Source organism: Manis javanica, chromosome 5 (assembly GCF_040802235.1).
Source record: "Manis javanica isolate MJ-LG chromosome 5, MJ_LKY, whole genome shotgun sequence".
Classification (NCBI taxonomy): domain Eukaryota; kingdom Metazoa; phylum Chordata; class Mammalia; order Pholidota; family Manidae; genus Manis; species Manis javanica.
In genome coordinates, this window is record NC_133160.1 from 27,547,460 (window position 1) to 27,573,301 (window position 25,842).

At 46.7% G+C, this 25,842-nt stretch overlaps 2 protein-coding genes across 7 annotated transcripts in view; one reads left to right on the plus strand and one right to left on the minus strand.

The window, feature by feature from the left end:
* Positions 1-25,842, minus strand: part of LOC108404558 (signal-regulatory protein beta-1-like) — a 196,509-nt gene that overhangs the window by 59,647 nt on the left and 111,020 nt on the right. The gene's annotated exons all lie outside the window — the stretch shown is intronic.
* On the plus strand, positions 242-24,131 carry LOC108388944 (signal-regulatory protein beta-1-like). 2 transcript variants are annotated; one of them, XM_073236835.1, is made up of 8 exons: positions 245-319; positions 740-895; positions 4,653-4,695; positions 4,906-5,012; positions 8,584-8,904; positions 9,498-9,827; positions 22,613-22,721; positions 23,324-24,131. In XM_073236835.1, the coding sequence occupies exons 2-7, from the start codon at positions 826-828 to the stop codon at positions 22,717-22,719; spliced, it is 978 nt and encodes a 325-aa protein (XP_073092936.1). In that variant the 5' UTR covers positions 245-319; positions 740-825; the 3' UTR covers positions 22,720-22,721; positions 23,324-24,131. The 2 variants fall into 2 exon arrangements, with proteins under 2 accessions (XP_036852343.1, XP_073092936.1); XM_036996448.2 differs by having other exon boundaries at positions 242-319; positions 4,653-5,012.

Below are 25,842 nucleotides of genomic sequence, written 5' to 3' on the forward strand. Positions count from 1 at the left end.
CCATTCAGTGGTTTTTGCACATTTTGGATATTTCCAGCGTTTTGATGATATAAAGAATGCTGCTATATACATTTGTGTCCAGGTTTTGTGGACATAAGTTTTAGTTTCTCTGAGATAAATGACTGGGAGTGTGATTGCTGGGCCATAGAACCCACATCCTCTCCTGCAAGAGGTCAGGAAATGATCCTTTCACCGGAGGCAGGCACATACAAGTTGTGAGATCACCAAGCGCCACGCATCTGGGCTGTGTGTTACCAGCTCCATCAATGAAAGGCTGGAATAGGGAGTCATTCAGAGCAAACCTGTTTCAGTCCCAAAGGTAAGCAGGCCTGGTGACCTTCTTCCTTCTCCAGCTGGCAGCTCTGGGTTGGGGCAGGAGCAGAATGAGGCCACCAGCCAGCCACATCCTGGGGTCCTGGTTTGGGGACTTGGGACATAGTCATAACCACAGATCCTTCTTGACCTGGGGCTCCCACATGGGGTTTCACTACAAAGACCTCAAGATGGGGAGAAGTGCCCAGAGGGGGTTGCAGAAACCCCAGGCAGGGAGAAAGCGTTATTTCTGCTGTGTTGTCCAGGGCCCCATGAAAACCTAAGATGAATAACTCCTCACATTGTAGCCACCTTTCCTTCCTGACTTCCATTTCACAATCTAGAAGGAGGAACTCTCTAGAATCTAGAAGCAGGGCTGTCTCACAGCTTCTCCACCCCATCGGAGGCACTTCCTCTTCTATCACAGGAGGTGGGACTTCTCTACTGTCCACAGAGCAGAGCCTGGTTCTCCCAGCCCAGGTCTGGACACAGCAGCCTCCTCGGGTGTCCACAATGCCCATCCCTGCCTCCTGGCCCCACCCTCCTCCCTGCCTGCTGCTGAGTCTACTGCTGGGACTCACAGGTGAGTGTGGCTATAGTGTAGAATCTCCTCCCCCTGCTCCTGGTCCTGCCCCTGCCCCTGGGTTAGGGCTCGAGGTTAAACCGGATGCACCACCAGCACTGCCACAGGCCAAGGACAGGGCGTCACTGAGAGCATGAAGTCAGTGCCTGAGCATTTTCTCTGGGGATCCATCACCTGCAGCTGGTGACCCGAGGGTGGAAACAGATGATCCTTCAAACACCACAGCCACAACTTTGTGTGCCTTAACTGGTCTGTTCCTCACCACATCCCTGTGTGATAGCTCCATTATCCCTGATTGGCAAATGCGGAACCTGAGAGATTAACTAGCCCAATGGCACCTACATGAGGCACTGGAGCAACCAGCATTCAAATTCAGGCCAAAGAGCTCCACAGTTCATTCTATGAGCCCTGCTTTCACATGTACTCTATTGAATTTGTAGATTGCTTTAGGCATTATTGACCTCTTAACAATATGAAGTCTTCCAATCCATGAACATAGGATATTTTTCCATTTCTCTTCTTTAGTTTTTTTCAGCCATATTTTGTGCTTTTTCATGGACAAGTCTTTCATCTCCATGGCTAAATTTACTCCTAAATATTTTATATCTGTTAATCTAGTGAAAATGAAATTGTTTGCTTATTTTCATTTTTTGACTGTTTGACCTAGTGTTATAGAAATGCAGGTGATTTTGTGTGCTGATTCATAGCCCATAAATTGGCTGAATTTATTTATTAGCTCTGAAAGTGATTTTTAAATTTCATCTAGAAAGGAAATCTTTCGTGAAGTACAGTTGACATACAATATTATATTGTTATCAGGTGTACAACACAGTGATTCAACAATTATGTACATTAATGACGTGCTCACCATGAAAGTGTAGTTATCCTCTGTTGCCATACAAATTTATTAGAACATTATCAACTGTATTTCCCATGCTGTACTTTTCACGCAATAACTTACTTATATTGTAATTGGAGTTTTTATCTCTTTATCCCCTTCACCTATCTCACCCACTTCCCCTTTCCCCTCCCATCTGGTAACCAACAATTTGTCTCTGTAATTATGAGTCTATTTCTATTTGTTTGGTTTGCTTTCTAGGTTTCACATGTCAGTGAAATCATATGTATTCAACTTTTTCCATCTGACTCTTTCCAACAGTTTTTTTCTAGATAGACTCTAGATTCATGACATATTAAATCATGTCATTTGCAAACAGTTGTACTGCTCAATTTGAATGCCTTTACATTATATTTTAGCCTGGTCACTCTTACTAGAATCCACTATTGTGTTGAATGGAAAAAGTGAAAGTAGGCATCCATGTCCCATTCCTGACCTAGGGGAAAGCTTTCAGACTTTCACCACTGAGAATGAGGTTATTTGTGGGTTTTTCACATAGGATTTCATCATTTTGAGGAATTTTCCATATATTTTTACTTCATTGATTGTTTTTATCATGAAAAATGATGACTTTTGTGAAGTGGTTTCCCTGCATCAAATCCCATTTTTTTCTCTTATTCTGTTTATGTGGTTTATCCCTTTGTTTAATTTTCATATGTTGAACCATCCTTGCACTCCAGGAATAAATCCCACCTGGCCTTGGTATATAATTCTTTTAATAAGCTGTTGAGTTTGGTTTGATAGTATTTTGTTGTAGATTGCTGCATCAGATTTCCTAAGAAACATGGGTCTGTAGTTTTCTTGAGGTACCTCAATGTGATTTTGGTACCAGTTTAATGACACCCTGAGAATGAGTCATAGAATGTCTCCGAATGTTAGGAAGTCTTCCTTCCTCTTCAATTTTTGGGAAAAGTTGGAAGAGTATTAGTGTTAGTTCTTCTTTTAATGTTTGGTAGAATTCACCGCTGAAGCCACATAGCCCTGGGGTCTTCTTTGTTTGGAGATTTTTGATTATTGATTCAATCTCCTTAATAGTTATATGTCTATTCATATTTTCTATTTCTTCATGATTCAGTTTTGGTAAGTTCTGTGTTTCTAGGGATTTGCCCATTTAATCTGGCTATCCAATTTATTGGTGTACAATTGTTTTACTACTCTTTTATAATAAATATTTTATTTCTGTAAAATTGCTAGCAATGTCTTTCTTTCATTTCTGAGTTCAGATTTTTGAGTCTTCTTTCTTTCATTGTCAAATTTGGCCAAAGTTTTGTCAGTTGCATTGATCTTGGTTTTGTTAATTTACTCAATTGTTTTCTTAGTCATGTTTTATTTAACTGAGTTTTATTCTCTCTCTTTGCTAGCTTTGGATAGGAGTGTATTTTTCAATTCTTATTCTAATTTCTTAAAGTATATAATTGTTATTGGTTTATGGTCTTCTCTTTTTAGATGCATGGATTTACCACTGAGATTTCCCTCGAGCACTGCTTCTGCTGTGTCTCACAGTTTTAGTATGTTGTTTTCATTTGCATATTTTGCAACATATACTCTAATTTCTTTTGTGATCCTTCTTTGACCTTTTGTATATGAATAGTATGCTGTTTCTTTTCCATGTGTCTGTGAATATTCAATTTCTCCTTCTTTTATTGATTTCTAATTTTTTTCATAAACCATTTCACCAGTGCACTGATGAAACAGCCCTTCTACCCAATTCCAATATCTGTTCTGTCATTCAACCTGTGTGACAATGTCTCATACATGTTTTTGCTATGGCAACTGATTTCTGTAACGCTCAGGACAAATGGGAGTGGTAGGATGAACAAAGGCCACCAAGGAGGTCTATGTCCTCACCCAGAACCTGTGAATATTTAACTTGATATGGGAAAAGAGATTTTCAATAGTGACTAAATTAAGACCCCTGATAATGGGGAGATTATCCTAGATTATCAAGCTCAACCCAGTATAACCACAGGGTCCTTATAAGAAGGAAGCAAGAAAGTCCAGGTTAGAGAAGGAGATGTGACAACAGCAGGAAAGGTTGGAGGGAAAGGAAGAGAGAATCTTGAGAAGAGGCAGGGGGCAGCCTCTAGAGTAGGAAAAGCAGGGAAAGAGCCTCCAGAGGAAACGGAGTTCGGCAGACACTTTGATGTAACCCAGTAACACCAGTCTTCTCGTCTCCCACATGATAGTAAATTTGTGTTATTTTAAGCTGCTAGGTTTTGGGTGATGGTTACAGCAGTATTCAGAAACTCATATAACATGATTATATAGGAAGAAAATCCCAGGACTTGAAAAATGCTTTTCTTCCTATTGAAATGCCATGTGCACTCTATGCCAGGAATGCTGCACACCATGTCACTCAGGTCCCTCAGGCCCACAGGTGACGGAGCAGAGCCCATCCTGAGCTGTAGATTTCCGGGGAAAAGGGAAGTGGGTCCACAGAGGTTCTTGCAGTCACATACACATCCCACAAAAGGCATCCATCACTCCTACTCACAACTCAGTGATCAAGAAAAGTCTAGGGTCCCACCTAATGCCAAATACACAAAGTGCCACACACCTTGAAGCCAGAAAGTGGCCAGCCAGAAATATTTGGGAAGCATGACCTTTCCAGAGAGGGCTCAGTCACTCAAACCTGCTCTCTGCCACACCACTTGACCACTCTGTGCCTCAGTTTCCTCATTTGTAACAGGGTCTCACGATGCAGGCTCCTTTGTGGGTTGCATGTAATGGACAGCAGTGTGCTGAACTCAAGGCCCACTGATGGCGTGAGCTCAGTCATGAGTGTTGATTTCCACAAACATTTGAGAAAATATGCAGGATCATGTAAAAATGAGCCAATAATGTTTTTTTTCCCTCCAGGAGCAGCAGGTGAGGAGGAGCTGCAGGTAATTCAGCCTGACAGGTCAGTGTCGGTTGCAGCCAGACAGACAGCCACTCTGCACTGCACCCTGAACTCCATGCTCCCCGTGGGGACCATCAAGTGGTTCAAGGGGGCTGGACCAGGCCGCCAGTTAATCTACAGTTACAAGGGCGGAGAAGGCCAATTCCCCCGAGTAACAAAAGCTTCAGATGTCACAAAAAGGAATAACACGGACTTCTCCATCCGCATCAGTGACATCACCCCTGAGGACACGGGCGTCTACTACTGTGTGAAGTTCCAGAAAGGGACCCCCGATGTGGAGATTAAGTCAGGCCCAGGCACTCGGGTCACCGTGAGCGGTGAGTCCAGCGTGGGCCTCCTCTGGGCCCTGGGGTGGGGCAGCCCGTCAGTAGGAACGCCCTCCATTCTTTGAGCAACACTGAGGAGCAGGTGGGTGGAGGGAGTTCATATTCATGAGCTGATTTCCCGCCTTGCACAGCTCAGGGAGGCTGGGGCCTGGAGAGGCCCTTGTTTGCTAAGGCCCCCTGCTGGTGCACGGAGGGGAGTCTGTCCCCAGTTCGCTGGTTCCACAGCCCCTGCCTTTTCCAGGCCCATCCAGCCTTTTGGTCCAGGGATGAGGGAGCAGAAGCCTCAGTGACTTGCCCAGTCACAGGCCAGGCCTCCCCCCTGCCTCCAGGGAGCCCTTCGTCCACGGGGCCCAGGCTCCTCTTTACTGAACACTTACTGAGCTCCTGCTGTGTGCCAGGCCCTGCTCTGGGCGCTGTGGGGCAGCAGTGAGCAGGGCAGGCCAGGCTCTTCCCCGTGGAGCCTCCCTTCTCCTCCCTCCGAGGAGGAGTCCTGCCAGGCAGGGAGGGGGACACTGCATTTCTTTATTTCATCTTCACAAACGTCACACTGAGTTTGTGTGGGAGCACTGGGAGCACAGTCTCCCAGTTTAGGCTGATGCCCTGGGTGGGGGGGATGTCAGAGGTCAGGCATTTGCTGGGGGTCTGTTCAAACCCATCCTGTGATTCAGGGACCGACTCACAGTTACTGAAGGCTCTGAGCAGAGCTGGGGTGTCTTTGAATGTCCTTCATGCAAGGAAAAGGTTTCCGTGTGGGTGTTAGGGGTTGTCCCACTGAGGCAATAGAGCTTATTTAAGACTTTCTGCCAGAGGCCCAGATCCTGAATCCTGGATTGTCAGTAGAGGAATGAACCATCCAACCAACGACCCCACGTGCAGAATGGGAGCCCGAGGCCAAGGGATGACAGGGCACATTGCTCATGGTCACACGGCCAGTAGTGAAGGGATTGACTAGAGTCCACATCTGATTCTGGGCTAGTTCCTTCCTGTCCTGACATTGAACACTCACTCAGTGGAAGGGCCTGGCACATAGTAGATGCTGAATAAAAGCTTGTTACACTAAACCAAAGAACAGGGAGCAGCCTTTCTCCTTTTCAGTGGTTTCCCCCAAGGTCCAGAAACCCCTCCGGTTCAGAGCCTGAAGCCTGAGGTGATTGGAAACCTCCCCCCTCCCCACCCCTCAGACCCTCCTACCGCGTCCAGCATGCTTACCAGCACCTAGAGCTAGCTGCCTGTTGTTTCACAGCCATGCAGCGCCTCAGAGGGTGGAAAGAGCTCCGTCATTGTACAGTGTGCTGTTATGGAAAAATTTTTCCCCACCTTGGGACATAAACAGTGTGGATACATTGTCCTGCATCACCCTACTCTGGTGGGAGGTGCCACATGGAAGTGTGCTTGCTAGGTCGTGTGGTGGTGGATGCATTTTAAGTTGTGTGGATGGTGCCAAATTTCTCCCCTGGACAGAATATCAAGTCAGTTCTCCCCACAACCCCTGCACGTTGGCAGAGAACATGGCTTCATCCTGATTTCACAGGTATTACAGACATTTCCAGGGGAGCCACCAAGAGAATAAGCCAGAAAGGAATCGTCAGGACACCATCCCACAGAGCGCTCCTGCTCCCAGGGGCTTCTTGCTCCCCCTGCCCCTGAGGAGGCACAGAACCAGACACCCTGTGCTGATCCCAGCTTCACTGCTGGGGAAACCTTCCCATTTTACACGTGTGTGTATCTGAACAGACTGGAATCCCCTCCAGCACGTACTGCTCAGCCACAGCGCCTCCCTGCCTCAACACACCAGCTGTCCCTGGGAAAACTGTCCTTCCTCTTTTCAACTGGCCTCTGGCATTCTGTAAAGAAAATGCAGGAAATGTGATCTAATTTGCATTTTAAAAGGCATTTCTCCAGACTTGTTATATTAAAACAAGACAAAGAGAATCATAATTTGGTGGTTTCTACTGCTTTTCTACTGCTTTCCTGGTTGTTGCTCAGAGGCTGCAGGGGGCGGGGCTCTGGGACTTTTCTTGGTGTTTCCTCCAGGCTTTTGTTTTGCCTTCTTAAAGCCAAAGAGCAATTAGGTAGCTTCAGAACCAGTAAGAACCAGATCTTACAACAGTATAGGTGTTATTTATTAATTGCCTACTATATGCCAGGTTCTGTGTTGCACACACACCCTCACGCATCTCACCAGGTTTATGTTTTGATTCACTTTGAACAGAAACACACACAGGTTCAAGAATGAAGAACAGAGGAACTAATGTCAATCAGTTGGGCGAGCGGTAAGATGCGCTCTGCCCTGTTCTCTCTGTGTCCCTGGGCCAGCCCCGTTTCTTCCAGATCGTCATCCCATAAATGGGACCACACTCGGGTCCCCTGCCCAAGGCTGGTGGCAGGATGAAGAGCAGAGGGGCGCGCAGGGATCAGGCCAGGGTCAGCAACCCGACTTTCTAGAAATGGTCGCTGATCACAGCGCCTCCTCCCTCCAGGAGCATCCAGGCTGCTGGTGTACTTATGACATGATTTATTCTAGTGACAGCGCCTTACTAAGTCCTCAAAATGTTTGATGAGCTTTAGGAAGCAAGTAAAGTATTTTCCAAGTGCAAATAGTTCCCCTATTTGCTGTCTGCTGACTGTTACAGAAGGTGCTGGGTAATAATGAACGATTTGGAGAAATGCTGTGGGACCCTCTGCTGGGTGAGATGCTCTTGCTGTTGGTCACTGACGGTGTTTGCTCTCAGGACACAGGGAGGTGTTTCTGCTGCTTCATAGGCCTGTGTCTGTGTCCTTGAAAGTAATTAGCAATTAACAAGTTGACCTCCTTTGCTTTCTCACCACTCAGGGATTTTTGGTTTCAACCCCAAAACTAACCCAAGAGAAGAACCCAGGTTAAGAGAAATCTCTCTTCTGTTTCAAAATCATGTACTGGCACAGATTAGGCCCTGCTGGGACATTTATGGAAAGAATGAAAACTAAGGAGAAATTCACAAATACCTGATGGGACAGTTATGGATATAAATTAAGTCTGGGTCAAAGGTAGTTCTATTTGTTTGGGTTTGTGAAACATTTTCTGTTTTATTAAAAGGAAGCATTTTTCCATTGACCCTAATGGCATCCCCCGGAAGGAGACACAACTGCTGCCTCTTGTCCCCTCGCCAGCCTGGTTCCAGCTCTCTTGGCCGTCCCGCTGAGCAACTGCTTCCCCTGCATTTACTTCTCTAAACCCTTACCCGGAAGTTGGTACGGTTCCCAGGGGAGGCCAGTTAGGAACAGTCAGTACAGGGTGAGAACGGTCAGTAACTTTGTTCCTGTGCCCGGATGGGCGGGAAGTCGGCTGGCAGGGGAAAGAAGGTAGACGAGGAACCAGGGCTGGACCTGCATGTGGCTCTGCCCTACTGAGCCCCCCGGGAACCTTGGTCCTCCTGTGTAAGGGGTGGACGGCGACCCCACGTCCCAGCACGATGACAAGGATTAGACGATAGTGTGTTTCACACATACTTTTAACAGGGTCACACGCTTATCGTGGTGATAATCACAGTCATACTATTTGTTTATAAATCTCCTTTTGTAGCCAAACCCTCTCCCCCCGTGGTCTCGGGCCCCACGGAGAGGGCCACGCCTGAGCAGACAGTGAGCTTCACCTGCCAGTCCGACGGCTTCTCCCCCAGAAACATCACCCTGAAATGGTTCAAAAATGGGAACGAGCTGTCGGCCTCCCAGACCAACGTGGACCCAGAGGGAGACAGCGCCTCCTACCGCATCTCCAGCACAGCCGAGGTGGTGCTGGCCCCGGGGGATGTTCGCTCCCAGGTCATCTGTGAGGTGGCCCACGTCACCCTGCAAGGGGGCCCCCCTCTTCGTGGGACCGCCAACTTGTCAGAGACCCTCCGAGGTAGACGCCCCTCACACCCAGAGCGAGCCCACTCTGCGCCCAGGCCCCGACCTGCTCCTCCCCTTGCTATTTGCTCCAGGCTTGAGTCGCCTGGAGTCCAATGTCTGCCAGTCCTCCCCAATCACCAGGCGCCTGGATGTGCCAGTCACTTACTGCTACTTGAATGGCAGCTGCCAGGCCAGCCCCTACCAGTGCCCAGCACTGAGCTGGGTAGTTGCATTTACTTTACCAACAGCAACTCACAATTACTGAGCACCTTCTGGGAGCCAAGCCCTTTGTGGTTGGTGATTTCATTTATTTTGCTACAGTTACGGTGTTCCTACTGCCTGCCAGTGGCTGGGCTTGCGATTTCACTCATTTTTACCCTAAAGGAGCTGCCAGTCTTTGAGCACCTACTGTGTGCCAGGCACTGTGCTTAGTCATTTCATTCATATGAAAAGAGCCCTCAGTGTCTGGGCACCACTGCATGCCTAGCACCGTCCTGGGTGATTCCCTGCCCTGTGGGAGCTAAGCTGGGGGAGCTGAGCTATGCAGCCCATCCTCTGTGATCTGTCTGTTCGTAAGGTCAGAGCTTCTGCCCTGTGCTGTTTCAGTTCCACCCTGTTTGGAGGTTTCCCAAAGCCCCGTGGCAGGGAACCAGGTGAACGTCACCTGCCAAGTGAAGAACTTCTACCCCTGGCGCCTACAGCTGAGCTGGTTGGAGAACGGAAACGTGTCCCGAACAGAAACGGCCTCGAACCTCACAGAGAAGAAGGATGGGACCTTTAACTGGACAAGCTGGCTGCTGGTGAACGTCACTGCCCACAGGGAGGACATGGTGCTCACCTGCCAGGTGGAGCATGACGGGCAGCCGGCAGTCCGCAGAACCCACACCGTGCACATCTCTGCCCACAAGCAGGACAAGGATACAGGCCAGATCCCTGGTGAGGCCTCCACTCCCACTGCTCTTTTTAAACTTCATCTCTTTTCTTGATGTTGAAAGTAGTAATTCATCCTTATTATAGAATAATCGAGACGTCTATAAATATAAAGTAGAATTTGAACTCAGCTCTCCTTCCCCAAATCGCTTATGCCAAGGTCATCACTGTAAGACTTTGTACTTATCTTTCTGGGTGTTTTGACATAAACACACATTTAGGAAAGAAAGAAGGGAGGGAGGAGTCATCCTGTCACAGTGCCCTGCCTGTTGCTTTCCTCTCCTGACAGTCCTGCGTCCTGTCAGCACCACGGTGTCCTTGTTCTTTCCAACCTCTGCTGGTCTCTAGTCTGTCCTAGACTTCTCCGCCCACATCACTAACGCCACCCAACAAGCATCTGCACCTACTGTGACATACCCGAAGGAGAGCCCTGAGGACATGGAGTTTGAGGCTGGACCTGGCACCCAGGGGACCCTGAATGGTCGCAGCATGGGCCTCCCTTGTTCCCTGTTCTGTGACAATGGGTCAGCCATGATCACAGTTACTCACTGAACATTTACTATCAGCAAATTCAGTTCACCTGAGCTCCCTTTTCCTGCTTCCACCCCCCTGGAAGCTTGGAGTTTCACCGACGGGACTCAGGGCACAGTGGGGATCATGTCATTGAAGATTTCTTGCCATTCAGCCAGGCTATTGGGCTGAACTAGTCCAGGTCAATCTCAGGCCCTGAGGACACGGACCATCTGCCTATACACAACTGTGAGCTGGTTAGAGACCCATTCCCCCCACAAACACAGCTGGGCACTATCCCAAGGACCTACAGAGTCCTCCTTGCTGTCAACAAAATATGCCTTGTTTATGTCTCATGTAACTCCCAGAGGGGTCAAGTTGGCTTTCCAGGAGTCTTTACTCCAGACCTTTCAAATCACACGTTCCCTCCAATTTAACCCCCTGTGTTGTCCTTATCTTCTGGGTCAATCCTGGGTCACTGAGTGTCCACGTCCCTGCCTGCAGGAAGAGTGAAGAGAGGGAAGTGAAGACGACTTCCCTCAAAGCAGGACATACAGACAGTTCATAATAAACTCCACCGATAACTCAGTCATGTGTGCACGTCCAGTTACAAATGGAATTCGTAATTGTGAGGTCACATAATTAAGGACATTGGTTTCTCTACAAAATCAGTACCTTTACATTCTGAGAAATTAATAGTCATTTGCTCATGTCATATGAAAAAGAGTATATGTTCAGATTTTCCCTAATTTCTCTCATAGGTGCTCTTTCTGCACCAAAATTAGTTTTAATCCATCTGTAAATGCTTGGTAGAATTTTTCTGTGAATCCTCCTGAGCATCAAGAATTCTTGGGACTTGAAAAAGTATCTGAGAAATTTAGTGGTATTCTAATTATTCACTTCATATCCAGTGAATTGCAGTAGGTTGTACTATTTGAAGAATTTGGTCCATTTTCTCAAAGTTGTCAAATTTCTGCACACAGATTGTTCACAATATTCCCTTTTTATCCTTTGATGTCTGCAGGGTCTGTAGTCCTATCCCCTGGTGTATCCCTGATATTGGAAAAGGGTAATTTCTCCTCTTTGTGTGTCTTGCTAGATATTTTCCATTTCATTGATGTTTGCAAAGAAAGTGCTTTTGTTTTTAGTGGATTTCTGCATTGTTTCTCTTTTTCAATTTCATTGATTTTAACTTTTCTTTAATATTTTTCCTTCACTTGGTTTTGGCTTCTTTTCACTTCCCCTTTTATCATTTCTTGAGGTGGGAACTCAGATTATTGATTGAGATGCTTAGTTTTTCAAACAGGTTTACTCTTCTCACACTGCTTTTTATACCCAGGTCTCCCTCCGTGCCTGGGGATTTGGGGGAGGGGAGCCTAGACTCTAGGGCTCAGATCTGCCTCCAGGTCTCAGGGGCCAAGCCATGGGCCTCCTCTCCCACCTCTCAGAGTACCTCCTTATGCCTGGGATCCTTCCTGGGGTTCAGAGTTGTACTGAACCAGGAGGTGTGGTAGGTGGCAGGTGGTGGAGATGAGTCTGTCATCTTGTCTGGACCAGCCTGTCTTCTGTTGGGCTCAGACAGAGGGCTCCCTTTGGGGGTTCTCAGTGTGCCTGAATTCACTTTCTGGCTAGGGCACTAGCGTTGGAAGTGGTTTGGGGTGTCTACTTGATGGGCTGGAGCAAAGTGCAAAATGCCTATGTGACCCTGCTGCACTTGGGTGCCATAGACGACCCCAGTCTTCCAAGGGCCCCCGCCCCTGCAGTCCTGGTTCTGAAGACTCTGATGTGTAGATGCACCACTTTTTGTTCATTTGTATGGTACTGGAGTGTTTTACAGTATTTATAGATTAATGAATCTCTGTTCTTTTAGTGTTGAAAACCTAGTTGTGTTAATGGGGTTTGGGGGGCTGGACGGTTTTGATAGTGGGGAAGGGTTCTGAGCCCTCTAATGTTGTGCATTTCTCTTGTCTTTCAAGACCTTACCTTTTGCTCCCCGACTTTTTTCTTGTTCCTTCATCACTCAATTGCCGAACAGTTTCTCCCTTTTCCTCCAGAGGATATGCCCTTTAAGTTGAGCCTGTCCCTTTAATCACATCTGTCCTTTCAAATGCCCCTGCCTCCTTGTATTGGGCTCCTATTGCTGCTGTAACAAATTACCCCATGTTCAGTAGCTTAAAAATACACACATTCATTACCTTAAAGCTCTGGAGGTCAGAAGGCTGTCCACACTGCGTCCAAGGGCTCTGCTCCTTCTGGAAGCCATAGGGGGGAATGAGCATCCTTGCCTGGGCCAGAGCCTAGAGGACGCCCGTACTCAGTGGCCAAGGAGCCGTCACTCTGACTGTGCTTCTGCAGTCACGTCTCCTTCCCTGAGTGTCCTGCCCACCTTGTTCCCTTGTAAGGATATTGTGATTGCATCGATTCCACTTTGATAAACAAGATAATGCCTGACTCATTTCTTAATCACTATTTCTAGTCCTTTTGGCAATATAAGATAATATACTCACAGATTCTGGGGATGTGGGCCAACCTTTTGCAAATGAAGCAGATTTTATACCCCCTGCCTATGGCCTGTGCTCTAATCTGCAGGACACTATTCCAATATTATCAAACCTTGGGTGGATAATTTTTTTTTGGTATCATTAATCTACAATTACATGAAGAACATTATGTTTACTAGGCTCCCCCCTTCACCAAGTACCCCCCACATACCCCTTCACAGTCACTGTCCATCTGCGTAGTAAGGTGCTGTAAAATCACTACTTGTCTTCTCTGTGTTGCACAGCCCTCCCCGTGCCCCCCACGCACTATACATGCTAATCGTAATGCCCTCTTTCTTTTTCCCCACCTTTATCCCTCCTTTCCCACCCATCGTCCCCAGTCCCTTTCCCTTTGGTAACTGTTAGTCTATTGTTGGGTTCTGTGATTCTGCTGCTATTTTGTTCCTTCAGTTTTCCTTTGTTCTTATACTCCACATATGAGTGAAGTCATTTGGTACTTGTCTTTCTCTGCCTGGCTTATTTCACTGAGGATAATACCCTCTAGCTCCATCCATGTTGTTGCGAATGGTAGGATCTGTTTTTTCCATATGGCTGAGTAATATTCCATTCTGTATATGTACCACATCTTCTTTACCCATTCATCTACTGATGGACATTTAGGTTGCTTCCATATCTTGGCTATTGTAAATAGTGCAGAAATAAACATAGGAATGCATCTATCTTTTTCAAACTGGAGTGCTGCATTCTTAGGGTAAATTCCTGGGTCAAATGGTATTTCTGTTTTGAGCATTCTGAGAAACCTCCATACTGCTTTCCACAATGGTTGAACTAATTTACATTCCCACCAGCAGTGTAGGAGGGTTCCCCTTTCTCCACAACCTCGCCAACATGTGTTATTGTTTGTCTTTTTGATGATGGTGATCCTTACTGGTGTGAGATGATATCTCATTGTGGTTTTAATTTGCATTTCTCTGATGATCAGCAATGTGGAGCATCTTTTCATGTGCCTGTTGGCCATCTTCATTTCTTCTTTGGAGAACTGTCTATTCAGCACCTCTGCCCATTTTTTAATTGGATTATTTGCTTTTCGTTTGTTGAGGTGAGTGAGCTCTTTATATATTTTGGATGTCAATCCTTTATCGGATCTATCATTTATGAATATATTCTCCCATACTGTAGGGTACCTTTTTGTTCTATTGATGGTGTCCTTTGCTTTTCAACTTGATATAGTCCCACTTGCTCATTTTTGCTTTGGTTTCCCTTGCCCGGGGAGATATGTTCATGAAGAAGTCACTCATGTTTATGTTCATGAGACTTTTGCCTATGTTTTCTCTAAGAGTTTTATGGTTTCATGACTTACATTCAGGTCTTTGATCCATTTCAAATTTACTTTTGTGTATGGGGTTAGACAGTGATCCAGTTTCATTCTCTTACATGTCGCTGTCCAGTTTTGCAGCACCATCTGTTGAAGAGACTGTCATTTCCCCATTGTATGTCCATGGCTCCTTTATTGTACATTAATTGGCCATATCTGTTTGGGTTAATGTCTGGAGTCTCTATTCTGTTCCACTGGTCTGTAGCTCTATTCTTGTGCCAGTACTAATTGTCTTGATTACTGTGGCTTTGTAGTAGAGCCTGAAGTTGGGGAGTGAGATCCTCCCCACTTTATTCTTCCTTCTCAGGATTGCTTTGGCTGTTCAGGGTTTTTGGCGGTTCCATTTGAATTTTTGAACTATTTGTTCCAGTTCATTGAAGAATGCTGTTGGTAATTTGATAAGGATTGCATCAAATCTGTATATTGCTTTGGGCAGGATGGCCATTTTGACAATACTAATTCTTACTAGCCAAGAGCATGGGATGAGTTTCCATTTGTTAGTGATCTCTTTAATTTCTCTTAAGAGTGTCTTATGGGAGGATCATGGGAAGATGTTGGCGTGAGTAGTTCAGAGGAAATCTCCTCCTCAAAACACATGTATTTGTGAAAATACAATAAATACAACTATTCCTAACAGAGACACCAGTGGATGCAGTACAACAGCCAGGATATATCTACATCTGCGAGAACTCAGCATCATATGAAGGGGGTAAGACACAAGCCATGGCCAGGTGGGACCTGAATACTCCTCTACCCCAAAACCCGGTGGGAAAAAAGGAGTCAGAATGGGGAGGGAGTGAAAGCCCAGGACTGCTAAACAGCCAGCTCTAGAAGTCCGCACCCGGAACGCAGACACAAGGTGCATGGGGGGCTGGATATTAGAGAAACAGAAAAGCAAAACCTGTGGGCAGGTCCCCACAACCAACGACCCTGAGACAAAGAAAAGTGAGAGCTTTCTGCAAGTCTTAAAGAGACAGGTACCCTATAGCTGAACAAAGTTGTCCTGGCAGCTGGGAAGACCAGGGAAACTTAGGCACCCTAAACAGAGGCAGTGCAACTCTGAAGCCCCTCACAGCATGGAGCAGACTGCCAGTCATTCCTCCAACTGGCATGGACCCTGACAGACAGGCCCAGTAGCAGGAGAGTGGCAGCATGCACCGGGGACGGCAGTGCTGGAAGGGACCGAGAACAAATCCAAGCGCCACAGGAGAAGCTTGTGCCAGCCTGCAGTGGCGTGATTGAACAGCCCGGGAGTGGCTCACGCACACCAGTGGCAGTAAAGCCAGAGGACCCCGGTAGAAGCCTGCAAGGAAGAGCCATGTGCGAACCTGCAGTGGAGACAGAGGGAGCAAGTGCGCTCCCAGCAGCCGAACGGAATCCCAGACCAATGCACAGCCACCTGGCCCAGACCCAAAGGCTGCTGCTGTTACACAGCTGCCTGGCAGGGTCGCCGCTAGCACAGAGGAGCACACCTGGCATGTCTGCCACTCACCGCAGGGGTCCAAGCTGCTATGATGGACACCCTGCACACAGCAGCTTAGGAGACTAACCCGGTGGCTGCTCTAGGAGTGTGGGTAAACGTCACAGACAGCGGAGAAGGGCAAAGCATCCAGCAAGCAGGAAAGGACTTTCTTCTCCCAGCTGACACACCTGCAACCTGTTTACAGCCACTGCTATCACCATGAAAAGGCAAAATAATCTGGTCCAGTCCAAGATAGTTACACCTGAGAAAGGATCTGCAGAGGCAGAACTAACCAGTCTCCCTGAAAAAGAATTCAAAATAAAAATCATAAACATGCTGACAGAGCTGCAAAGAAATATGCAAGAGCTAAAGGATGAAGTCCAGAGGGAGATTACAGACGTCCAGAGGGAGATTACAGACGTCCAGAGGGAGATTACAGACATCCGGAGGGAGATTACAGAAGTGAAAAAAACTCTGGAAGGATTTATAAGCAGAATGGATAAGATGCAAGAGGCCATTGATGGAATAGAAACCAGAGAACAGGAATGCCTAGAAGCTGATGCAGAGAGAGATAAAAGGATCTCCAGGAATGAAACAATATTAAGAGAACTATGTGACCAACCGAAAAGGAACAATATCCACATTATAGGGGTACCAGAGGAATAAGAGAGAGAAAAGGGGATAGAAAGTGTCTTTGAAGAAATAATTGCTGGGAACTTCCCCAAACTGGGGGAGGAAATAGTTGCTCAGACTATGGAGGCACACAGAACTCCCAAGAGATGGGACCCAAAGAGGACAACACCAAGACACATAATAATTAAAATGGCAAAGATCAAGGACAAGGACAGAGTATTAAAGGCAGCCAGAGAGAGAAAAAAGGTCACCTATAAAGGAAAACCCATCAGGCCATCATCAGACTTCTCAACAGAAACCTTACAGAGCAGAAGAGAATGGCATGATATATTTAATGCAATGAAACAGAAGGGCCTTGAATCAAGGATACTGTATCCAGCACGATTATCATTTAAATATGAAGGAGGGACTAAACAATTCCCAGAGAAGCAAAAGTTGAGGGAATTTGCCTCCCACAAACCACCTCTACAGGGTATCTTAGAGGGACTGCTCTAGATGGGAGCACTCCTAAAAAGAGCGCAGAACAAAACACCCAACATATGAAGAATGGACGAGGAGGAATAAGAAGGGAGAGAAATAATCATCAGACTGTGTTTACAATAGCTCAATAAGTGAGTTAAGTTGGACAGTAAGGTAGTAAACAACCTAACATTGAACCTTTGGTAACCACGAATATAAAGCCTGCAATGGCAATAAGTACATATCTTTCAATAATCACCCTAAATGTAAATGGACTGAATACACCAATCAAAAGACACAGAGTAATAGAATGGATAAAAAAGCAAGACCCATCTATATGCTGCTTACAAGAGACTCACCTCAAACCCAAAGACATGCACAAATTAAAAGTCAAGGGATGGAGAAAGACATTTCATGCAAACAACAGAGAGAAAGAAGCAGGTGTTGCAATACTAGTATCAGACAAAATAGACTTCAAAACAAAGAAAGTAACAAGAGATAAAGAAGGACATTACAGAATGATAAAGGGCTCAGTCCAACAAGAGGATATAACCATTATAAACATATATGCACCCAATACAGGAGCACCAATATATGTGAAACAAATACTAACAGAATTGAAGGAGGAAATAGAATGCAATGCATTCATTTTGGGAGACTTTAACACACCACTCACTCCAAAGGACAGATCCACCAGACAGAAAATAAGTAAGGACACAGAGGCACTGAACAACACACTAGAACAGATGGACCTAATAGACATCTATAGAACTCTACATCCAAAAGCAACAGGATACACATTCTTCTCAAGTGCACATGGAACATTCTCCAGAATAGACCACGTACTAGGCCACAAAAAGAGCCTCAGTAAATTCCAAAAGATTGAAATCCTACCAGCCAACTTTTCAGACCACAAAGGTATAAAACTAGAAATAAATTGTACAAAGAAAGCAAAAAGGCTCACAAACACATGGAGGCTTAACAACATGCTCCTAAATCATCAATGGATCACCGACCAAATTAAAATGGAGATCCACCAATATATGGAAACAAATCACAACAACAACACAAAGCCCCAACTTCTGTGGGATGCAGTGAAAGCAGTCATAAGAGGAAAGTATATAGCAATCCAGGCATATTTAAAGAAGGAAGAACAATCCCAAATGAATAGTCTAATGTCACAATTATCGAAATTGGTAAAAGAAGAACAAATGAGGCCTAAGGTCAGCAGATGAAGGGGGGACATAATAAAGATCAGAGAAGAAATAAATAAAATTGAGAAGAATAAAACAATAGAAAAAAATCAATGAAACCAAGAGCTGGTTCTTCGAGAAAATAAACAAAATAGATAAGCCTCTAGCCAGACTTATTAAGAGAAAAAGAGAGTCAACACACATCAACAGAATCAGAAACAGGAAAGGAAAAATCACGACGGACCCCACAGAATTACAAAGAATTATTAGAGAATACTATGAAAACGTATGTGCTAACAGGCTAGAAAACCTAGGAGAAATGGACAACTTCCTAGAAAAATACAACTTTCCAAGTCAGTCTTGGAAAGTTGTATTTCCAAGTCAGTATTTCCAAGTCAGTATTTCCAAGTTGTATTTCCAAGACTATTCATTTGGGATTGTTCTTCCTTCTTTAAATATTGTGATTGTTGTGATTTGTTTCCATATATTGGTGGATCTCCATTTTAATTTGGTCGGTGATCCATTGATGATTTAGGAGCATGTTGTTAAGCCTCCATGTGTTTGTGAGCCTTTTTGCTTTCTTTGTACAATTTATTTCTAGTTTTATACCTTTGTGGTCTGAAAAGTTGGCTGGTAGGATTTCAATCTTTTGGAATTTACTGAGGCTCTTTTTGTGGCCTAGTACGTGGTCTATTCTGGAGAATGTTCCATGTGCACTTGAGAAGAATGTGTATCCTGTTGCTTTTGGATGTAGAGTTCTATAGATGTCTATTAGGTCCATCTGTTCTAGTGTGTTGTTCAGTGCCTCTGTGTCCTTACTTATTTTCTGTCTGGTGGATCTGTCCTTTGGAGTGAGTGGTGTGTTAAAGTCTCCCAAAATGAATGCATTGCATTCTATTTCCTCCTTCAATTCTGTTAGTATTTGTTTCACATATATTGGTGCTCCTGTATTGGGTGCATATATGTTTATAATGGTTATATCCTCTTGTTGGACTGAGCCCTTTATCATTCTGTAATGTCCTTCTTTATCTCTTGTTACTTTCTTTGTTTTGAAGTCTATTTTGTCTGATACTAGTATTGCAACACCTGCTTCTTTCTCTCTGTTGTTTGCATGAAATGTCTTTCTCCATCCCTTGACTTTTAATTTGTGCATGTCTTTGGGTTTGAGGTGAGTCTCTTGTAAGCAGCATATAGATGGGTCTTGCTTTTTTATCCATTCTATTACTCTGTGTCTTTTGATTGGTGTATTCAGTCCATTTACATTTAGGGTGATTATTGAAAGATATGTACTTATTGCCATTGCAGGCTTTATATTCGTGGTTACCAAAGGTTCAATGTTAGGTTGTTTACTACCTTACTGTCCAACTTAACTCACTTATTGAGCTATTGTAAACACAGTCTGATGATTATTTCTCTCCCTTCTTATTCCTCCTCGTCCATTCTTCATATGTTGGGTGTTTTGTTCTGCGCTCTTTTTAGGAGTGCTCCCATCTAGAGCAGTCCCTCTAAGATACCCTGTAGAGGTGGTTTGTGGGAGGCAAATTCCCTCAACTTTTGCTTCTCTGGGAATTGTTTAGTCCCTCCTTCATATTTAAATGATAATCGTGCTGGATACAGTATCCTTGATTCAAGGCCCTTCTGTTTCATTGCATTAAATATATCATGCCATTCTCTTCTGCTCTGTAAGGTTTCTGTTGAGAAGTCTGATGATGGCCTGATGGGTTTTCCTTTATAGGTGACCTTTTTTCTCTCTCTGGATGCCTTTAATACTCTGTCCTTGTCCTTGATCTTTGCCATTTTAATTATTATGTGTCTTGGTGTTGTCCTCTTTGGGTCCCATCTCTTGGGAGTTCTGTGTGCCTCCATAGTCTGAGCAACTATTTCCTCCCCCAGTTTGGGGAAGTTCCCAGCAATTATTTCTTCAAAGACACTTTCTATCCCCTTTTCTCTCTCTTATTCCTCTGGTACCCCTATAATGTGGATATTGTTCCTTTTCGGTTGGTCACATAGTTCTCTTAATATTGTTTCATTCCTGGAGATCCTTTTATCTCTCTCTGCATCAGCTTCTAGGCATTCCTGTTCTCTGGTTTCTATTCCATCAATGGCCTCTTGCATCTTATCCATTCTGCTTATAAATCCTTCCAGAGTTTTTTTCACTTCTGTAATCTCCCTCCGGATGTCTGTAATCTCCCTCTGGACGTCTGTAATCTCCCTCTGGACGTCTGTAATCTCCCTCTGGACTTCATCCTTTAGCTCTTGCATATTTCTTTGCAGCTCTGTCAGCATGTTTATGATTTTTATTTTGAATTCTTTTTCAGGGAGACTGGTTAGGTCTGTCTCTGCAGCTCCTCTCTCAGGTGTTGTCTGAACTATCTTGGACTGGACCAGATTATTTTGCCTTTTCATGGTGATAGCAGTGGCTGTAGGCAGGTTGCAGGTGTGTCAGCTGGGAGAAGAAAGTCCTTTCCTGCTTGCTGGGTGCCTTGCCCTTCTCCGCTGCCTGTGTCGGTTACCCACACTCCTAGAGCAGCCACTGGGTTAGTCTCCTAAGGTGCTGTGGGCGGGGTCTCTTTCAGAGCAGCGCGGAGCCCTGTGGGGAGTGGCAGGCACACCAGGTGCATTCCTCTGTGATAACGGTGCCCCTGCCGCACAGCTGTATGCCAGCAGTGGCCTTTGGGTCTGGCCTGGGCAGCTGTGCATTGGGTTGGGATTCCGGTCAGCTGCTGGGAGTGCACCTGCCCCCTCTGGCTCCACTGCATGTGCATGCAGGGCTCTCCTGTGCGGGCCTCTACTGGGCTCCTCTGGCTCCACTGCCGCTGGTACACACAAGCCATACCCGGCCTATTCAGTTGTCACCACTGCGGGTTCACACAAGCCTCTCCTGGTCTCCTCTGGTGCCATTGGTGCACATGATCTGCTCCCGGTCCCTTCCAGCTCAGCCACCCCCGGCACGTGCTACCAGTCTCCCACTACTGGGCCGGTGTGTCAGGGTCTGCGCCAGTTGGAGGAACAACTGGCAGGCTGCATAGTGCCGTGAGGGGCTTCAGAGCTGTGCTGCCTCCCCAGGGTTTAGGGTGCCTAAGGTTCCCCAGGATTCCCAGCTGCGGGCTAAGTCTGCCAGGACGATTTCGTCCAGCTATGGGGTCCCTGTTGCTTCAAGACTTGCTGAAAGCATTCACTTTTCTTTTGTCTCAGGGGCGCCGGTTGCAGGGACCTGCCCACAGGTTTTGCTTTTACATTTCTCTAATATCCAGCCCCCCATGCACCTTGTGTCTGCGCTCAGGGTGCGGATTTCTAGAGCTGGTTATTTAGCAGTCCTGGGCTTTCACTCCCTCCCCATTCCAACATCTTTCTTCCCGCCGGGTTCTGGGGTGGGGGAATGTTAGGGTCCCGCCTGGCTGCGCCTTGTGTCTTACCCCCTTTGTGTGATGTTGAGTTCTCATAGATGTAGATGTATCCTGGCTGTTGTACTGCGTCCGCTGGTATCTCTTTTAGGAATAGTTGTATTTCTTGTATTTTCACAAATATATATGTTTTGGGGAGGAGATTTCCTCTGAATTACTCATGCCGCCATCTTCCCATGATCCCAAATCTAGGGTGGATTTAATGATGATGGGGAAACTTCCAAATAACTCTCAGACTCTCTTAGAAGCCTCGCTGGCCCGTTTCTCCTGCACTTTCCCTCTGGCTGCTGAGGGAGGGATAATGGCAGCCCAGTGAGCCTGTGCCCAGCATGGGCTGCGTTACCTCTTTTCACTCTGTTATTTTGTAGCTCGGACACTCTTTCTCAAGAGATAGTGACAGCCATTTGCACAGAACGGCTTTCCCTTTTCCACTTCCTCCTGGTTTGCAGAGGACATCGTTGGAGGCGAGGACCTGTGCTGCTGCCCTTGTCCTCCACAGCCCAGAACCCGACTTCCAGGCCACTCAGCAGTCCCCAGATCACTCAGTGGTCCTCACCCCACATCCCAGGGTCCCCTACTTCCCCATCAGGGCCTGATGCTGGCAGAGAAGACTGCGGAGGTTGAGAACTCACCCTCTTCTGTAGCTCTCTGGCTCCTGTCATCATGTCCCAGGTCCATCCTCAGCCCTGCCTGCCATGTGGCTCTAAGAGATAAGAATCTGCAGTGCTTCCAGGAATTCCTCTGGCTTCACACTTAATCTTCACCTCGTGACTGACCACAGGCCATGCTGACATTCCTTCCTATGTCCCTGAAGGTTGGCCTTGTCTTAGCCCAGAAGAAGAGGTTGCAGACTCATCTTAGGGGACAGCAGGGATAGAGTTCCTAGGTTTGAATCCCACTAATAGTGTGACCCTCCCTAAATTCTTTGGGACTCAGTTTCCTCATCAGAATGAGAATATAATACCTGCTCCACATGGGTGGAGGACCAGACAGTAAGCAGGCAGCACACTTATGGGTCCCTGAGCCCCCATTACTCCCTCATCCTTCAGGAGGACATCTTAGCAGCCTGAGGAATGAGTGAGTGAGAAGGAAGAATTTTGTACCCTGATTTCAGCCTTGAACCTGAGCCCAGGGCAGGATCCAAACTTTGAAAGCATTGATGGGCCCAGGCAGCCTCAGATGGAGTAAGTGGAGGCCCTTGGGAATGGACATCTTTGGCCTTTGTAATGCCTCCTCTTGTCTCTTGATTTCCAGGCCAAAAGCCACCTCCTGGGCTCCTGGTGGCTCTCCTCCTCGGCCACAAGGTGCTGCTGATGGTCGGGATCTCTTCAATCTACCTGCACAAGATGAGGAGGGCCTGACTGTAAGTTGGGGACAAGGAGGTCAGGCCAAGGTCTGTCCCAGAAGGGCCAGGGTCACAGGAGGACCAACCCAAGGTCACACAGGTTCAGGGATCCCATGGGGTTAAAGGAAGGTGACCTCCCTCCCTCAGTACCTCAGGGGCCTCGGGGATCCCTCTCAGAGGTTCCCAGCTCCCAGGAGGGGAGGCCTGTAGGGAGAAGAATCAAGGATTTCATAGGAGTCCACAGAGTCCCAGGGCTTCTGGGCAGAGGGGGCTGCATGACAGGTGGCCAGGGGTGTGGTCCCCTTGGAGACCATCTTTATGTTTTGTAAACAGTGGGGCACCACGGGCCAAAGGCATCCACATTTGAGAGAAATGCTGAGAGACGCGTATAAGCTGCCCTGAGGACTGTGCCCACTGTGAGCCTCCTTGTGACTCAGTGATGGATGGGAAGGCTGAGGGGCACCGTGGGAGAAAGGCTGAGGGGCAGAGTCCCATCTCAGGGCCTCCTGTCCTCTCAGGACAGGCTCCCAGGAGGGGGACAGCCCAGAGGACATAGGACACATGCAGGGACATTTCTTGAATGATGAGCATAGAACTAAATGGAATCATGTTTCCCACAGGCCTTCCTTCCCCACCTGCTGCCTGCTGCCCTCCATGCCTGCTGCCCCCTTCCTGCCCTGAGGGGCCCAGCCAAAGACAAGGAGCAGACAGAGGCCTCCACAGATTCTATTCCCAATCCCACCCACCTGGAAGCGCTGCCTGCCCGCAGCTCCTGCTCCTTCTCAGAGACCCCAGTGTTCCCAGGGCTGGGGCCCCATTCCTGCTCCTCCCAGAAACACACGCACACAAGTCCGAAGTTACCAGCTCCTCATTACCCCACACTCAGGACTTCAGTGTGATGGGCGGGGACAGTGAGGACAAGGAAGGGGCAGTGCTGCTTTGCATTCAGGCCCTTCACCTGTTGTCATGGGCGTGGGATCTGGGGGAGGGGAAAGCTATGCTGTGCCCACAGCGGTAGCATTGAGTACAGCAAGCTCGCCTCGAAATTGTGGCTTTGATTCAATAATAAATATGACTTTTTCCCATCGTTTTGGTTGTCCTTTAGAGATATTATGTAGCTGAGGTGCAGTAACATCGCTGAGGTGAGAATTCCTGGAGGATATTTGAGCTGGGAGCTGGGAAACGGAGTCCTGTGTCCCCGGCGGCACTGTCTGGAGCAGAGTTAGCCCTGCGGAGCTGGCGAGGGGGTCAGGGTGCGTGTCCTCACCCAAATGCCACACACGCTCACTTTTCTGTACTACCTTTAGTAAACTGTCTCCCATCAATGTTTTTTCAGTTACTATATACCTTGAGGACCATTTCTAGAGACTTTAGGGGATTTTAAAAATAGACATTCAATAAATATGTGTTGAGTGGATTATTTCCTTTCTATTTGCCTGATATTAAAATATATTTCTTCTGTAAAATGATACGTACAGAAAGTGTGAGGCTTTTTGAAAATACATTTCCTGGAGAAAATTAACTATGTAAATATGTTTGAAAAATGGTGTTGACCACAATGTGTAAGTTCAGGAATCTCTTGACCAAATGATCCAGTGGAGAGGACAACACTCCTGTGACCCATCAGATCCTGAGGGGGGTTGTGCTCCCCATCCCTCAGGTGACACACAGCTTACAGGTTTCCCCTGTGAGATCTTGCAGACAGAGTCCTGGATGAGTGATCAGAAAATACATTCTGGCTCTATGACCTTGAGTGACTTACTGAAAGTCTATGAGCCTGTTTTCTTCTCTGTGAAATGGGAATAATGCTGCCTCAAAGGATGTTGGTGACACTTTAAGAGGGAGCCTTCTGTGAAAGCACACAGGGTCTGGAACAAAGTTGGAGTAGTAGATACTTACTTTTCTATTTTAATTTATTGAGGAGTTTGTAGCATTTATGCTCTGCAGCCCTGTGATGGTGATAGTTTTCCCCAGGGCCTTGTTTCCTGACAATGTTACCAACCATTTTAAAAAAAGAACATTCCCCCTTGGAGACTGGCACCTTTGTTCAAGAATCCCTTCACAGACAGCAAAACAGACGTTTGCTTCAAAATTTGGCACACTCTGCAGACCATAAGTAGGGCAACTATAATATCATGAGTTGAGAAAAGTAAGCTTTTTGAAGCATTCATCAGGTCTGGCTCACAATGGCGAACTGGGAGCCTCCTGAACTCACCTCCCCAGCTGGGAACATACAGCTACAAATGGAACAGTTCCCTTGAAAGAAACCCAACAGATAGCTGAGCGACTTCTACATATCGGATGAACAAGAGGAAACCCACAGAGAGAGAGAATCTGGCCGTGAACCCTGCCCCTGGCACAGCAACATTCAACCTGGAGGGGCCTCATCCCTCCCCGCTTCTCCTTGACAAACAAAGGGTTTGGACACAGCATCTAGTGCCCCAAATTTTAGGACTTCCTCCTGAGGGACGTGCCTCCAAACCAGGCATCTGTGAGAGCCGGTGGGGCTGTGTCCCTGAGACCCACAGACCAGAACCAAAAAGCAGTTCTTAGCATTCTTAGCAGCACATCAGGTCATCCCTTAACTACCCTCCAGGGCTCAGCGTGGAGGCAGCAGAGACAAGGCCCACCTCCCAGGCTTCGTCTGAAAGAGGCCTGTTTACACATCCCAAAGGAGGAAGCCAGAGGGTCAGACTCCTGATTTAATACAACCCAGGGGACAACAGTCCTATCTGGAGACCAGGGAGGCCAGCAGGGCCTGTACACACACACACCCTATGTACCCCTGCAGGCCCCGGCATCCCCCTGCAAGGACTTCCTGCACATCTGGCACCCTGGCTATTGTTGCCGTCCTGGGACACACACCTTGATTGCCCGGCTCTGGTGGCCAGCAAGCCCATTCCCACCACCTTGTTCTACATTCTGCCATTTGTAGGAAACCACAAAGGACCCTTAACCGAGAAACTATCTTGAGAAAGAAGAACAAAGCTGGAGACATCATACTGCCTGATTTCACACAATACTACAAACCTACAGTAAACAGATTCATTGATCAGTGAAAGAGAGGAGAAACAGACCCACACGCATGCGGTCAATACACTGACAGCAAAGGAAGCAAGAATATGCATGAAAAAGGACA

What these genes read in the sequence shown, in the direction of transcription:
- LOC108388944 (XM_036996448.2), top strand. Translation starts at nt 826, where the DNA reads ATGCCCATCCCTGCCTCCTGGCCCCACCCTCCTCCCTGCCTGCTGCTG. An exon ending in TCTACTGCTGGGACTCACAG is followed by an intron (nt 896 to 4,652) that starts GTGAGTGTGGCT and finishes TTTTCCCTCCAG; the next exon opens with GAGCAGCAGGTGAGGAGGAG. An exon ending in CACTCGGGTCACCGTGAGCG is followed by an intron (nt 5,013 to 8,583) that starts GTGAGTCCAGCG and finishes CTCCTTTTGTAG; the next exon opens with CCAAACCCTCTCCCCCCGTG.